The 16,543-nt window shown below is 37.7% G+C and overlaps 1 protein-coding gene across 1 annotated transcript in view; it reads right to left on the reverse strand.

Annotated features, from left to right (window-relative positions):
- GPR158 (G protein-coupled receptor 158) overlaps nt 1-16,543 on the reverse strand; it is a 333,029-nt gene that overhangs the window by 94,909 nt on the left and 221,577 nt on the right. The window contains exon 5 of the mRNA XM_024129687.1: nt 3,755-3,823. Within this exon, the coding sequence (XP_023985455.1) occupies nt 3,755-3,823 (69 nt within the window). The remainder of the gene's footprint in view (nt 1-3,754; nt 3,824-16,543) is intronic.

Genomic DNA, 16,543 nt, shown 5'->3' on the forward strand with positions numbered 1-16,543 from the left:
TGAAAGGGTCTCTAATAACTACTTTGAACATTTAGCAGCCTAACATTTACTATTCTTTCAAATGTCCTTCTTTTCTAGAATACTTCTGTTTAAGAGGCTTTAAAATTCTATAGCTTTTAGGCCATGCTCCTTATTATGGCCACTTGATCTGAATAAGTAAAAAATAAACCCAAATTTGCTAACACCTAAAAATAACATTAAAAAGTGTTTTCATGCCTAGCTATAGGCACTAAATGAAGTAGTATGAATAGGACTATCATTCTTGGTCTTCCACAATCAAGCAGATTCTTTGGAGGCTATTTCAATAGGACAATAGCCACTAGTTTAGGGTACAGTTCTAAATGCATCCAAATATAACCTCATTCATTCATTCACTGCATATTTACTGTTCTTCAACTATGGTGACAGGTGCTGGGCTAAGTGCTGCAGGTACAACAGTGAGCCACACAGAAACAGGCCATGGCTCTCACTGAACTAGAGTCTGTGTGGGAGAGTAACACTAACCAAATAATTGCACTTTTGAATGTATACTTCGGTGAGGTTAAGAAAGGGATTCCATGAGAAGTTATTATAAGGAATTTGACTTAGTTTGTGCTCAAGGAAAGCTTTCCTGAAAAAGTGATATTTAAGTAGAAATCTAAAGGATGACTAGTTGTTAATAGGCAGAAGAACTGGTGAGATGGGAATGGGAGGAAAGAAGAGAGGAGGATTCTTCAAAACTGAAGGAAAAGCATGCAAAAAGGTCCTATGAGAAGAAGCACATTAGTTTCCTGTTGCTGCTGTAATATAGCACAAATTTAGTGGCTTAAAATAGCACAGATTTATTATCTTACAGTTCTGGAAGTAAGAAGTCCAAGATGGGTCTTATAGAACTAAAATCAAGGGGAGAGTCTGTTCCCTCGCCATTTCCAGCTCCTAGAGGCGCATTCCTTGGCTTGTGGCCCCTTCCTCCATCTTCAAAGCCAGCAGTAGCCAGTCCAATATTTTTCATGATGCTGTCTCTTTCACTCTCTCTTTCCTGTTTCTCTTTTTCACTTAGGAAACTTGGGCCATTCAGATAATCTGGAATAATCTCCTATTTTGAAGTCCTTAATTTAATCACATCTGCCAAGTTCCCTTTTCCATATAAGGTAACATATTCACAGGTTCCAGGAATTAAGACTGTGGACATCTCTGGGGAGCCATTATTATACCTACCATGAGAGAGATCCTGTTTCATTTAAAAATTGAAAGAAGGTCAGGGTAGGTAGATGCAGAAAGTGAGGAGAAAAGTAGTATTGGAGGGCTTCCCTGGTGGCGCAGTGGTTGAGAGTCTGCCTGCCGATGCAGGGGACACGGGTTCATGCCCCGGTCTGGGAAGATCCCACATGCCACAGAGCGGCTGGGCCCATGAGCCATGGCCGCTGAGCCTGCACGTCCGGAGCCTGTGCTCCACAACGGGAGAGGCCACAACAGTGAGAGGCCCGCGTACAGCCAAAAAAAAAAAAAAAAAAAAAAAAAGTAGTATTGGATGAGGCTGGGGGGCAGGGGTGGGGTAAGGACCACACTTACATAACATCATAAACCATATCAGGGTTTTGATCTTTATTCTAAGAACACTGAGAAGCTATAGAAGTGATGAGAGGTTATATTTGATATTTTAAAATACCCCTCTGGCTACTGGGTAGAAAATATATTTTAAAATAGCAGAGGTTCAGGAAAAAGATGATGGCACAGCAAGAAAAGATATTCAGATGATTAAGATTATTACTCAGATTACTGAAGTCATTTCCGGCTTTCACTTTGTAACTGGGTGATTCTATGACTTTGCTTAAATACCTGCCTGGTAGTTCAACCAGGAAGATTAAATGTTACAATGTACAAATGCCATTTATACAGGAATAGTACCAGGCATGATAAACAGTCTTTGTATTATTATATTGCTTCTATTATTAATTACTGTGTATAACTCTATGCTAGTAAATTAGAAAACTTAAGTAATATGGATAATTGTATGGAAAAATAAAAATGATCATACCTAAATACATTTCTATCTTAAGGAGAAATATAAAATGTAATTCAAGAAGTAGAAAACCTGGATAGATTCAGAACGCTTGTAAACAGTGAGTCAGGAAAGATGATCAGAAAATGCAGTAATGCAGGGGCAGGATCCGAATCGTGTCGGGCCTTGAAGGCCATCCTAAGGATTTTGGCGTTTACTGTAAGTAAAATGAGAAACCTTTTCAGAGTTTTGAGGAGAGAAATGCCATGGTCTAACTTTGGCATCCAAACTGGTTGATATTTTGAAGATAGACAGATCGTAGGGGGTAAGCACGGAGGAAGAGAGGCCAGGGAGAGAATGTGGCAATAATCAGAAGACAGTGACTGTGGTTTAGGCTAGGGCAGTAACAGTGAACTGGTGGGGAGTGGCTGGATCTTTGCTATGGTTTGAATGGTTTTCTGATGGATGTGAGAGAAAGAGAGCTGTTAAGGATGACTCCCAGGTGTTGGGCCTGAGTAACCAGAAGGATGCAGTTGCCGTCAATGGAGATAGAGAGACGGGCTGACTTTGGGAGGTCAGTATCTCAGTTAGGAACATGACAGGGAATTCCACTGGACCTTCCAGTGGAGTTGTCAGGTAAGCAGTTGAAAGTGAGTTTGGAGCTTGGGGGAAAAGTCCAGGCTGCAGATATAAACTTAGGAGTCATTGTCAATTCAACAACATTTAGAGCTTCTGAGGCTAGATGAGATCCCAAGGGAGAATGCAGACAAACAAAAGCTACAAGGACTAGTCCTGAGACACTCAAGTAGTAAAAAGTGGGAAAGAAGATTAAGAAGCAGCAAAGAAGGCTGAAATGGAGCAGTTAGTGATGTAAGGGGAAAACCAAAAAGAATCTGGTGCCCTGGAAGGCCTACCTTCTCCTTCTCTAACATCTATTCATCTTTCAGATCTTGGTCAAGTGATATTTTATTCCCCAGACTTGGTTAGGTGTCTCTCCTAAGTGCCTCCACAGCATCCTGCTCTTCTACTCGGCCTAACTTTTGTCACATTATATTATAATTACCTGTACTTCCTCATCTCCTCTTCTAAGCTGTAACCTTCTTGAGACGAGAAAGCAAGTTTCTCTCACTTACAGAGTACTCCCAGATTAGCAAAGTGCTTAACACACAAGAACTGCTGAATACAAGTGGTTGAATTGAATTAGTAGATTCTGGTTACAGATAAGTAACTAGTGTGATAGGAAGGTCTGTTATGATTATCCACACCACTAGTACCACACACACATTTATTCTGCTTATTTGTCTACATAACCATTTGGAAATTTTCAGCATTAACTACTTGGTGTGTCTCATGGTTCTGATTCAGGTAGAGGGGGAAGAAGAAGGAAACCAGTGTTTATATGTACATACCAAGCATGCCTTTCATATGTGAGCTCACTTAAGCAGTTAACACTTCTCACAAATTTGGGAAGAAAAGAATAATTAGGTCCATTTTATGAGAGGAAACCAAGGTTAGTTTAGAAATGCTAATCAACTTGTCTAAGGTCACCCAATAGGTAAGAGCCAGGATTTAAATATCTGTAAAGCCCTTATTTATATATCTATCATATATCTACATCTACATTGTATACAATATAGATATAGGTATACAAACTTGCATACAGATATAGAAATATATATAAGCATATATATATAGTATATAGTATATAGTATACATATATAGCAAAATGAAATGGCTATTTTTAAAATGCAGTTATAAAAATATGTTACTTACCGGAAAGTAGAGAAGCAGAGACCCAAAAAGGATTGTTTCCAACAGGATAAGGCCCGATGCCCTGATGCTCTAAAAACAACAAAAATAAAAATGTCAATATAAATTGACATTTCTAGGCATGGAAGAATTTAAGCTCTTGTGACAATGCCTCAAGCAGAACAACATTCTTTGGTGGGGGGAAATAACCAGAAATTGCCTTATATTTCAGACCGGTGGACTTAACTGAAACATGCAATAAGACTGACTATAAAGGTGGTGGTAGACTTAATGATATTGCCAGTGGCTTCATGGAATTTTGTTGTCTAAAATTTGAATCACTGAACTGAGAACACTATTTAGAAGATCCTTCCAATCTAAGAAATTCACAGACACAGAAAGTCTTGCCTGTATTGCTGAAAAACATCAGCCACAAATGCATTTCTTTTTTTTTTCAAAAGGATATTCTTTTAGTTTGATTTTTTAATTGAAGTATAGGTGATTTACAATATTGTTAGTTTCAGGTGTACAGCAAAGTGATTCAGTTACATATATTTTCAGATTTTCCATTACAGGTTATTACAAGATAGTAACTATAGTTCCCTGTGTTACATAGTAAATCCTTGTTGCTTATCTATTTTATGTATAGTAGTATGTACCTGTTAACTCCAGTCTCCTACTTTATCTCTCCCCCTCCTCCCTTTCCCCCTTTGGTAACCATAAGTTTATTTTCTATCCGTGAGTTTGTTTTGTATATAGATTCATTTGTATTATTTTTTAGATTCCACATATAAGTAATATCATATATTTGTCTTTCTATGACTTACACCACTTAGTATGATAATCTCTAGGTCCATCCATGTTGCTGCAAATGGCAACATTTCATTCTTTTTTATGGTCGAGTAATATTCCATTGTATATATACTACATCTTCTTAAACCAATTGTCTGTTGATGGGCACTTGGGTTGTTTCCATGTCTTGGCTATTGTAAATAGCGCTCCTATAAACACTGGGGTGCATATATCTTTTTGAATTAGTTTCTTTTATGGATACATGCCCAGGAGTGGGATTGCTGGATCATGTGGTAGCTCTATTTTTAGTTTAAGGAAGCTTGATACTGTTTTCCATAGTGGCTGCATCAATTTATATTCCCACCAACAGTGCAGGAAGATTCCCTTTTCTCCACACCCTCTCCAGCATTTGTTCCTTGTAGACTTTCTGATGATGGCCATTCTGACTAGTGTGAGGTGAGACTTCCACAAATGCATTTCTGAATGCTATCCCTAAGCCATTTCACAAATACCTGAGCAATGGTTTCAGTGGATAACACAAAAATACGTACAAGGTCTTAGCATCTCAGTGGTACATCTCGCACCATGTCAAAACATCGTTCCCAAAACTCAGTAACAGAGCTTCACTATTTAAATAACATAAATCACATTTAAAAACAGAGGTATCTCACTTTATGAAATGCCTAAATTATTAACTCAAAATTCAAAAGAATAAGTTGATTTTCAAATAAGCTTCCTGATTATTTAAAGTTTGCTAAGCATAAATATATTCAATAATCTTAAGATATTTTGTTAGACTCAAAACAGTATTCTCTTCCCAAAGCAAAAACCTTAGAGCTGTGACAAGAAATGAAAGACCAAACCATCAATCTTATTTAGAATAATAAATTTTGCTTTGATGAGTTCAAATATCAATATAGAGTAAACATATCAGTTAAGAATACAAACACAAAAACAGGTTGTTCTAGAACACCCATGTTTTCACTCAATGCAACGTAAAATGTATACACAAATTACACCTGGTGTAAATATGATATCTTAACAGGGAAATACTTTTAAGTAGTTCAATTAATCTTGCAACCACAAAAAGACAGTGAAATGCTAAACCACAAGTCCATTACATTAAAAACAAAAAAAGTGTCAGATAACCGGACAGCCAGGGAAAGAAAATTCTAATTCCTCTTGAAAACACTGGGAGGACATTGCTAGACACAGAGGAATACTTTGTGTAATCCCTCAAAACAACTCAGGGTTTTCATTAATCTAAGAATTTGGGAACAGAGAAACAAGTTTAGTCAGTGAACAGACTTGATTATTCGAGTGGCTTCTCCCTTTTGGTCATTATTTTAGCTAGCAGATGCTCTTAGTGAAAAGAAAACTTCTATCAGCAAGACTTTAAATGGGTTTTGGCTGGCAGAATTTCCAACACGGCAAATTACATTCATACCTAATTATGAATACTCCATAGTTTAGTTTTTAAACTTTCTCCAGAATGACACTAATTTAGAGTGAGTCCAAAATATAATGTAAGACTGACTATAAAAAAAAAGTGTATGCAATATTGTTTGAAAACAAGGGATATAAAAAGAAGCTGCAAGGCTTAATGGAAAAGACAGACTTTGCAGTTAACATCATCTCAGTTTGAATTATGAAACAACCACTTTAGTTAGGTGACCTTGAACTTCAATGGCCTCACCTGTAAAATGGGTATCCTCAACTTTGCCTTATTTAACCTGACATCTTTGATAAAATATAACGTATATAAAAATGGCTGGCATCTTGCCTGATACGTAATAAATAGGTATGCATTCCTTAAGGTAGAAAACAGCAGCAGGATCATGAATTTGAAAAACGCAGAGGTATATGTAAGTAGCTGTGGACATTTTTTTTAAGTTTGGGGTCCAAAATGACCCCAGAGGAGCAACAGCCTGGTGGCAGGGAACACAGAAGTTCTTTGTTTAGGGCCACTGGGCTCTGAGCTATGTTACAACCATCACTACCACATAAAAACAGTTGTAGTGGTGCATGCTGTTACATATTCTCAGAACAAATAATCTGTCTCCTTTTCATTTGGACATGCTGAACTCTTAATACTTCATTGCCTTCCTCCTGGTTGAGTAGAGGAGCCCCATGATTTCAAATTATAAACTGGAACTCCGACAAATGGTTCCATAATTAAATGTAAGCCCTGTTCAAAATTTGTGCTTTTTCTTTCAAAATAAGCTTGGGCTGAGTTGGCTTCATGGCCTCACAGAATGAGCAGGTACCTAATCGGTGGGACTTCAGGGACAAAGAAGAAATCTCATGCTCCCTAAAACATTTCCGCATTGTCTTATTGGTACTGGAAGTTCTTTTAACTGGAACAAAGCATTCTATTTTGTACTTGGTGCTAACAATTAATATACGCGTTGTAAGTAATACACCGACGTTCAAAGTGAAGGGCGGGAATCCTTTCCTTAAGGTCTAAGTGATAGGACCTTTCCTTAAGGTCTAAGTGATAGGATGAGAAAGGAGAGAGGAGGGACTGAAAAACAAAGGTGGACGAAAAAGGTAACGCACAAAATAACAGAGGCCAAGAAAAAAATTTCACCTCCTTCACAGTTTTGCCTGAGATAGAAATGGTGGTATGGAACTCTTTTTAACCAGAGCTGCTAACTGGAAAACCCTTGAAAAACTTTCTTGAAAAATGATCAACAATACAAAGTATGGCACTATTTATATAAAACACATACATACAAAGCAACACCGTATGTTTTCTATGTGTGTGTGTGTGTGTGTATATATATATATATATCTATATCTCAAATCCAGGTCTGGAGGATATATACCAAACTGATAACAATGTATTTTATTTCCTGGAGAAGTAGGTTTGAGGATAGATCAACTTATCTGGAAATACTTTACTTTCTTTGGAGATGTAGTCATATACTGCTGTATAACATACATTTTAATAATTAAATAAATAAAATTAAAGAAAAATCATCTAAGATGTGTCAACTCAACTATTAGAAAATTCCACCATTAGGTATCACAATATGCAAAGAATTCTAAACAAAGTCCTTCCTAACTAATATCTACTTAATAAATTTTATTCAGTACTGATAACATGCATAAAATGATCAAACAATGTATGTATGACACTTATAGATGAATATAAACCTGGGGGAGCTACTGACCCTAATTCTCTGGCTTAGACTCCATACAGCCTAATAAATATCGTTCCAGAGTTTACAAAAGAGGAGAGCAGATTCTACCTCACTCCACCCCATCCCGCTTTCCCCAGTTCTTAAACTTTCAGAACTGACTTACGAGGGTTTACAGCAGCCAGATATCAAACCTGTAGACAAAAGAGAAGGGCTAATCTTACTACACCAATTTTATAAAATTATGTCAAAGTCAATATCTAAATTCCATAATCTCCAGATGTAAAGTACAGAGGCATAAGATGAAGCACCGCTTGTCACAGAATTTGCCTAGGATTTGCCTAGGATGTAAGCACCCAAAGGAAGCTAACTTACTGGAAGTAATAAGATGATAAGAATGCTAAAGTCTGAACTTCTAAAAATAATTAAATAGTTTGTCATTATTTCCTTGATCCTATAGGGACTAACTACTTCATTTATATTTTTTAAACATTTTTCACCACTGGGGAAATTAATGTATATCTTGCTAAAACAGTGTAGCTATTTTTGAACACAGCTGATATCTTCAGCCTTGCAGCAATTAAAGTTTCCTTCTATTACAAAAGGAACCTCTGAGCCTGAAGACATTTTTATACAGCTGGATCTCAGCATGTATGATGAAAACATAAGAAAGCAAGAGAATTAGATTCTGAAAAGAATGAACTAGCATAGGTTTGGATGATAAACCAGGACTCTGTAACTCTACAACATTTACAAAAAGAATTTGCCGTTCTGGCAGAACATTCTCACGAGCTGCACTTTTTCTTTTAATTCTTCTATTTCTATAGAGAAAACCATGGACCAGGGAGATTACAAATGAAACCCGACAACCAACTGATGAAATAATTACACAACAATATATTGGAGGCAAGATGTCCTGAAAAGAATCCTGACATTGAGAGGTAAGAGGATATTATTTTCAATAATTTTATTTACAATTATATAAAGGGATGAGAACAGACTCATCCAGTTTGACAGACTACATGAAATCAGTTTGTCTTGAGAAGATCTGTGATGAAACACTGAAAAACCAATCAGATTTAGAAAAATGTGTCAAGGAACAATTGCTCAAAATGTGGTTAGTTAAAAATCAGTAACAGGTTTTCAGAAGAATTCTCAGCAGTAAAAAAGGTATAAAAAAGCAGAATATGGTCAGGATAGAGATTCCCAAAGTGAAGTATAAATAACTCAGAGAATTATAAATTTGTGGAATGAACACATGGGCTTTAGATGCAGACAGCTCAAAATCTCAGCACTGGCGGCTCGCTAGCAGTGTGACCCTGGGCAAGTTGCTTGACCTTCTGAGCTTCACTTTCTTCATTTATAAAATGGGTGTAATAATGCCCACCATGAAGTACTGCTGTAAAGTTTAGTAATTATGCTGCCTGGCACAGAGCAGGCTCTCAGTCAATGGACATGGACAATCTCTCACGGGCAGATAGATGAGGTGGTGTCAACATATCTAAGCTCACTCAGCCAACAAGTAACAGAACAAGGTCCCATCATCCACCGCTGCTGGTCCCAAGTCAGGGTGATTTCCTCTGTACATCCAATCTGTCCCTCAGTCACCTTCTTACCCAAAGAAACAGAACTGAATGTAATACTACAATAAAAAACTATGTAGCATTATTAGAGTACTTAAAAGTAAACTACAACTAAGGAATTTGGTTCAGATATTAGTTTTTAAAGTTGCTAGTCAATTTAGGGTTTCCCTGGTGGCTGAGTGGTTAAGAATCCGCCTGCCAATGCAGTGGACACGGGTTCAAGCCCTGGTCCGGGAAAATCCCAAAGGCCGCGGAGCAACAAAGCCCGTGCGCCACTACTACTGAAGCCCGCACGCCTAGAGCCCGTGCTTGCAACCAGAGAAGCCACCACAATGAGAAGCCCGCACACCGCAATAAAGACCCAACTCAGCCAAAAATAAATAAAATAAAATAATTAATTAATAATTTAAAAAAAGTTGTTAGTCGATTTAAAATTCCTGACAGTTTTATGTAAAACATTGAAACAAATTGTCACATGGCCTTAATTAGGAATTCTTTTAAATTTCTAAGACTTCATAAGAAAGCTCAGTTTTGTATGATGTGGTAATTTGCAGCGGTGTTGTTTAAGACCTTTTAGAAAAATAAGTTTATCCAAAAATAAAATTCAGAGTAACGTATACATAGTTTCATATTCTTGAAAACAGTATAGCACACTAAGAAAAAAGTCAATGGTATTTTATATATGTGAAATAAAAAACAACCAGCCATTCACTGTTAGTTATGGTTCACCATGCATTGCTGGGCAGAAACGTCTCCTGGTTGCTTTGCAGGATTTCGTGAGATGCTTGCCTTGTTCCCCCTTTGCTTTGTTTCAGATGAAGTGGACACCTAGAAGTGTCTCATCTTTTAGGAGTTCAGTGCCTGATTTTATAACTCAAAGTGGGTGACTCTCACTGCCGTTGCAGAGATGCAGAATAACTAGGACGCATGAGAAGGAACATTTTGGATCACCTTTACTCAGCCACGGTCACCCGTCTGTGCTTATGACCAAAGCAACTTAAATGCCAAAGTACTTCCTATTAGACTCTGTCATTCGCGCACTCAGCCTCCCCAGCAAGACGCCACTGGGATGCATTCCCAAAATGCAGACGATTATGTCCTGATTTGTCCTCATTTTCCCCACAGCTTCTTCGCAAAAATAGCTGCTACTTCTCTATAATCTATTTGCAACCTCCTATTCCCTTTTTTCAATACTAATAAATAGAGTAATTCATACTTCACAAAATGGAGATGAATTCTCTTAAGTGTCAAAAAAGCACACTGAAGTGAATGGTACAGACTAAAATATTACAAAAAGAATCTTGCCTTGAGGATTACTTAAGTAAACTGGCATGAAATTATTGAAACAAAATATGTCATTTGCTTAGTCTTCTATTATTGATTAAAAGCTATTGAGAGTAATGGATATATTTTCAAATAAAAAGTAGATCACTGAAAAAACAAATTCCCCCTCATGAAGATGGAATGGAATGATAATAATTAAAACATAAAGTATTAAGTACTTTAAAATTTGATATTAATGAGACAAAACACTTTGCTTACTTTTTCAAAAATCAATCTTAGTGACACTGAGGTAAACTCAAATATCATCTAGTCTGACACTAATCATTTTTTTAAACTTAAGTATATTTTATACCCAGAGGAGTTCAAGAGACGACATTTTTTGCTCAGTTTCACCTGATTGCTAAGTAGCAACAAATCTAAGCAATCTCTCTTCATCATTTGAACTTTCTAGTCTCAGAATTTTTTTTTAATTTGGTATGCTGAACACTGTGGCCTGTGAGGTGGCTACTGTAAAATGCTTCTGCTCACACACAGGCAGTAGGGCCCATTAGATGTTAGGCGGACAACAGCAACTCTCCTCAGGCCTCTTAAATGGGGAGAAAACGTGAGAACAGAAACAGAATTGCTTAGAACTGTGAAGCTTGCCTTTAACACACTGTCTATCTTCTATAGCATGTCTGGAAGTGCATGGAATGACTAGACAGAGTGTAAAATGAAGAGATATTTCATAGTGTCTGATATTTGGAGATAGTCTAACAAAAAGTTCCATTCAGATAAGACATTTACAAATGTACAAAGAAATATGATGAGCATTTTGGTGGATAAACAAATAGATGATTTAATGCGGTGTAAGAGATGCCCCCTACTTGCAAGAAGAGTAAGCGGTTCAGAAATTTAAAATAGCAGTATGATATCTGACAGGCAAAAACAAAGGAAGATTATAAAGGGTTGTGGGAAAATGACTGCTACTTAGATGCAAAGATGATGGAAACAGGAATTCGAAACTCCATCTCTAAAATAGTATAAATATTTCTAGATTAGATGGAGTAAACTGGATTCTGATTTTTGTCAAACTTGGGTGCATTAAGAAGATCTGTTAGATGGGTATTATGAAATTCAGTTCACATGGAGTGTATCACTCTTAAACTTGTTTAGCAAAAGACGAAGTGGAAAAAATGGGAGTCATATTAATTAACATCCTGTTTACATTGTGGTTGTCAATTCTAACCATTTGTTCTCTAAATTCTGCTACTTCAGTTAGTTTTAATGTTTATTAGCTAGTCATAACATATTTGCAATTAATAATTATCTTGATATTTTAGAGTTTTATATTTTATATTATGAACATGGTTCAGGAAAGATTTTCAAATAATAAATGCATGTTTTAATTAGAAATAGATGCTAACCCTTTAACATAGAATACAAAAAGCTCACGCTAACTGAGCGTTATTTTAATTAGTCTTCTCTCTTCTCTTTGTTGGATCCTACTTAGTTATTCTTTGCTCTAAAATATATTATACAAATGCATTTGAATTAGACTATCAAATCAAAAAGATACAAGAGAAATAATTAAGTACAAGCAGAAATGTGACAGTAGAGAATCACTGAAAAGTTAAAACAATGTGATAAAACCAAAATTTAGAAAAAAGTTTTACAATGTAATAGATTTTTTAAAAAGCAATTCTGTTTAACCTCATTGAAAGATGAACTATTACTAAAGCAGTTTTCTATAAATAATCAATATTTGAAGCTTTTTAAAGTAATGACTCCAAATCTGTATCTTCAGCCTAAGCCTCTTTCTTGGAGCTCCAGAGCCATATTTTCAGTTGGCTATAAAACCATTCTACCTGAATGACCCATAGGCACCTCGAACTCAAGATTTCAAAAACTAAATTTTTCCATTTTGCAATCTGCTTTTCTCTTCATGTTTCCCATCCTGGTTAATGGTAATCAGTTGCCTATATTGTAGTCAAACTATCTAAAATCTACATCTATAGGCTAGAAATAAAAGTGGATTTTATGAAATATTCCTGGTATTTTCCTGGTATTTTCCAGAACCCCCTCCCAATTTTGTTGACCAACTGTTTCCCCGAGTAAACGAGTGACAAGGTAATGCATGCTGATGCACATTCCAGTGGAGAGAAAATCCTTCACTTTTAACCCATGGGCTCCTCTTCAACTCAGAGGATAAGCTAAACGGTCAAAATCTTAATAAGAGGAGGTAGGAGGGAGAAGCAGAGAGGAGGGAAATAGAAGACACCGTCAACGCACGACCAATTCTCGGTCCAGGGGGTGAAATGGGGGGAGGCAGGGCGGACTCAGGCAGGGGCGGGGTCACTGTCCTCTCAGCTTCCCCACAGACACCTGCCTCTGTATTCACTCTTGTCTTCATCTCCATCACTTCAATCAATTCTGTCATCTCATCCAGGCCTGCCCTCTTCAAGTTAGGCATACATTTCAAAGGAATTCCCTTATTTCTCCTAATCCCCAACTTCTAATTTCTTCCATGCCTTAATCTTACCCTTCTTTAAATAAAAGGGATACAATAAATGCCAATTAGGGTGTTAGTGATTAATAGTAGTTTAATGGTTGCTCCTCCAGGTAGGACTTGGAAGACAAAGTAGATGGCCAACACTTAAAACCTAAAGGCAAAGACCTTGAACTCTGAAAGTTAAGAGCAAGGCTATCAGCGCAGTGGGCCTCCTGGTGCCCCCAAATCTCACTGTCTATGACCGTTTCCTCAGAGACTGTTCCTATATGGAAGCAAACCAAGGTATCTACATTCAGTCAGAAACTGGAATGCAGACGTTCCTTTTAGGAATAAGAGGGACCCCATCATCCTCATTTTCTGTTGAAGATTTTTTAAAGAAGAAATTCATATTTCAAAAAAGTCTTTTTGGGCTTCCCTGGTGGCGCAATGGTTGAGAGTCCGCCTGCCGATGCAGGGGACACGGGTTCGTGCCCTGGTCCGGGAAGATCCCACATGCCGCGGAGCGGCTGGGCCCGTGAGCCATGGCCGCTGAGCCTGCGCGTCCGGAGCCTGTGCTCCGCAATGGGAGAGGCCACAGCAGTGAGAGGCCCGCGTACCACAAAAAAAAAAAAAAAAAAGTCTTTTCTTCCCAGTTGCGCATTTAAATTCCATTAAGAGTCAGTATATCTAACCATAACTACACACATCCGTGCCTCAGAAAATCCCCTAAGCCTTTGTTGAGGGCAAGCTAAGCGAGTAGGTTTGCTTCCCTTTATTCGTTCTGTCTTTGAAGAAGAAGTTTGTATAATAAGGAAGGTGCCTCTGAAATCCAGCTTTCATCATGTGACAGGTTTCACGACATGCTGTGTAGGTGTGATTTCAAGGTCCAGAAGAGCAGCTTCTTCCGCCCCCATGAATATACTCCACTTACTATGGTTTTCTCTTTGTTTCTTTTTTGACCACATCTTTAAGACCATGAAGGAAGTATAAATGCATAAATTCTGGGAATGAAAAAGCCAACTCTGGGGAAAGGGAGTAAATCCAGAACCACTGTACTGGGTAAAAGAGACCTGAAATTATACCTAGTATTGCTAATTTGCTCATTCAGTGGCATTTTTCCCAAAGACACCTCTGACTAACAAAATGTTGATAATAAAAGTGGTAATAAGTAACAACAGTGACAACATTACGTAACAAATGATGACAGTCAAATTTTTGTGCCAGCCATTATCCTAGGCACTTTATATTAATTAATCCTCACAAAAACATTTAACCCTCATGACAAATAGTAGGTACTATTATTATCCCCACTTTATAAATGAGGAGGCTGAGGTTTAAAGAAGCTAAAAAACTTGCCCAGGGAAATTGAGAGAACTGACATTATAGAATGGTATCACTCAACCTTGCCCCTATCACTTTCAAAATCCAACTTTTAAAGCTGTCATTTAAAATAGCATCGGATAGCAGCTCCTGAAGCAACCTTTACTAACCTCCACTGAAATATAAAGACACATGGGAAATGGAAAATCACAGCCCTGCTGTGAACAGGAAATTCAAAGCAGAAATACAAATTGAAATAAAAATGAGAAAAAAGTACTCACTCTCACAAGTAACTGGGAAATGTAAATTTAAAATATATCATTTTTAATCCATTAGATTCAAAAAGTTAAAAACATTGATAATATCAATTACTGGTTAGAATGCTAGAAAATGGGCACTTTGATGCTGATAGAAATATAAAATGATGAAGCCTTTGATTAAGCAGTTTTGAAGTATCTATCAAAATTTTAAGTGTCTATACTTGATTATACCAACAACTCCACACCTAGGGGGTTTATCCTTAAGGATTACTTGCATGTTTGCACAAAAATATACGCACAAGAATGTTTACCAAAGAACTATTGGTATAATACCTAGTGAAAAAGTTGGAACAATTGGAATATCCATCAGTAACAGAGAATATACAATTATGGTTCATCCAAATGCCATGCTATTATGCAGCTATTTAAAAAATGAAAAAGATACATACGTACAGGCAGAGAAAGAGTTCCAGGGACTTTTTAGAAATAATTTTTAAATAAAAAACCTATGTTAGTGAAAGGCATGGTATGAGTGTACATGCATGGATCAAACCCTTGATGGATGGTACACATTTTCTGGGAAGAGAAGTAGAAGTGAGAGGAAACATACCTTTCATTACTGCTTTTATATTTTTCTTTATGTGTTAATGTTGTACAACAATGTATTCATTTCTGATTTAAGTAATAACCAACTAAATATCCTAAATGCCAAAAAAGGAAGGAAAAAAGAAAGAAGAGAAGGGATGAATGGAGGGAGATAGGCAGATACTCAGAATAGGTAAAAAATGATGAAACACAACCAAATCAGAGTCTGTCTACAAGAGACTTAACCACAAGCTTCAAAAGGAGAGGTATTCAAAAATCATCTCCAGGGTCTGGCATGTAGTAAGCATTTATATTTACGGGGGAAGAAAGCAAGATAGTGAAGATAGAGAGGAAGAAAAAAATGGAAAAAGTTAAGTCCAGAGAGAAAGGGAATAAACAAAAATTTATCATGTAAAAAAAAATTCACAACGCCAATATCTGCCAGGGTGAAATTTAAGGTGAAAAAGTGAGAAAAAGGACATTTACTATCAGTCATCGTTGTCACATTCTTGCAAGCTATAACAGTCAAAATCCTGAACCAGGTGAGAGGCCTGGACCTCATGGCCCTGCTTGCCCTTCAGCCCCATCCAGCACCCCTGTCCCCTGCACTCACTATGCTTCAGCCAACCTGGCCGCTTTCCAGTTCTAAGATGCAGCTGCTCCCCACCTTAGCGCTGTCAGAGTGCATCCTGTTCCCTCACCCTTGCCTGTTTCCACCGCCCTCCCTAACCCTCAGTTGGCTCACATCAACTCATTCCTCAGGTCTTACTTTCACTGACTTTTCAAACAATACAGGGTTTTTTAAGTGCCTTCACTGTAACACACCAGGCGGTAGACACAGGAGTTTCATAGAACTACCCAAACTGGGTAAGTTTCCACGTTCTATGATCATCACACAGACTGCCTCCATGAGTGGAACACTTAGCACAACTGAAGTTAACGTGGAAAGCAACATTCATGAGCATCACTTCCTAACAGAAAGAACATCTACCATAAATAAGCTGTCAAGTCTTAGTAGCGAGGAAGGAATTCTTCTTAAGCAGGCAAACGATAAGGACACCTGATAGCAACCGTGGGATTTTACATTATTCTGGAATTCCTGTTAAATACAATGAGCTATAAAGACTGGAAATGAGACAATGAGACAACACTGTGATCTGGCAGGAAGTTGCCCCAAGGAAGTAATCTGAATCACACACAAGATTTAGTTATAAGAATGTTTCAGGGCTTCCCTGGTGGCGCAGTGGTTGAGAGTCCGCCTGCCGATGCAGGGGACGCTGGTTCGTGCCCCGGTGCGGGAGGATCCCACATGCCGCGGAGCGGCTGGGCCCGTGAGCCGTGGCCGCTGAGCCTGCGCGTCCGGAGCCTGTGCTCCG

Source organism: Physeter macrocephalus, chromosome 11 (genome assembly GCF_002837175.3).
Source record: "Physeter macrocephalus isolate SW-GA chromosome 11, ASM283717v5, whole genome shotgun sequence".
Taxonomy (NCBI): domain Eukaryota; kingdom Metazoa; phylum Chordata; class Mammalia; order Artiodactyla; family Physeteridae; genus Physeter; species Physeter macrocephalus.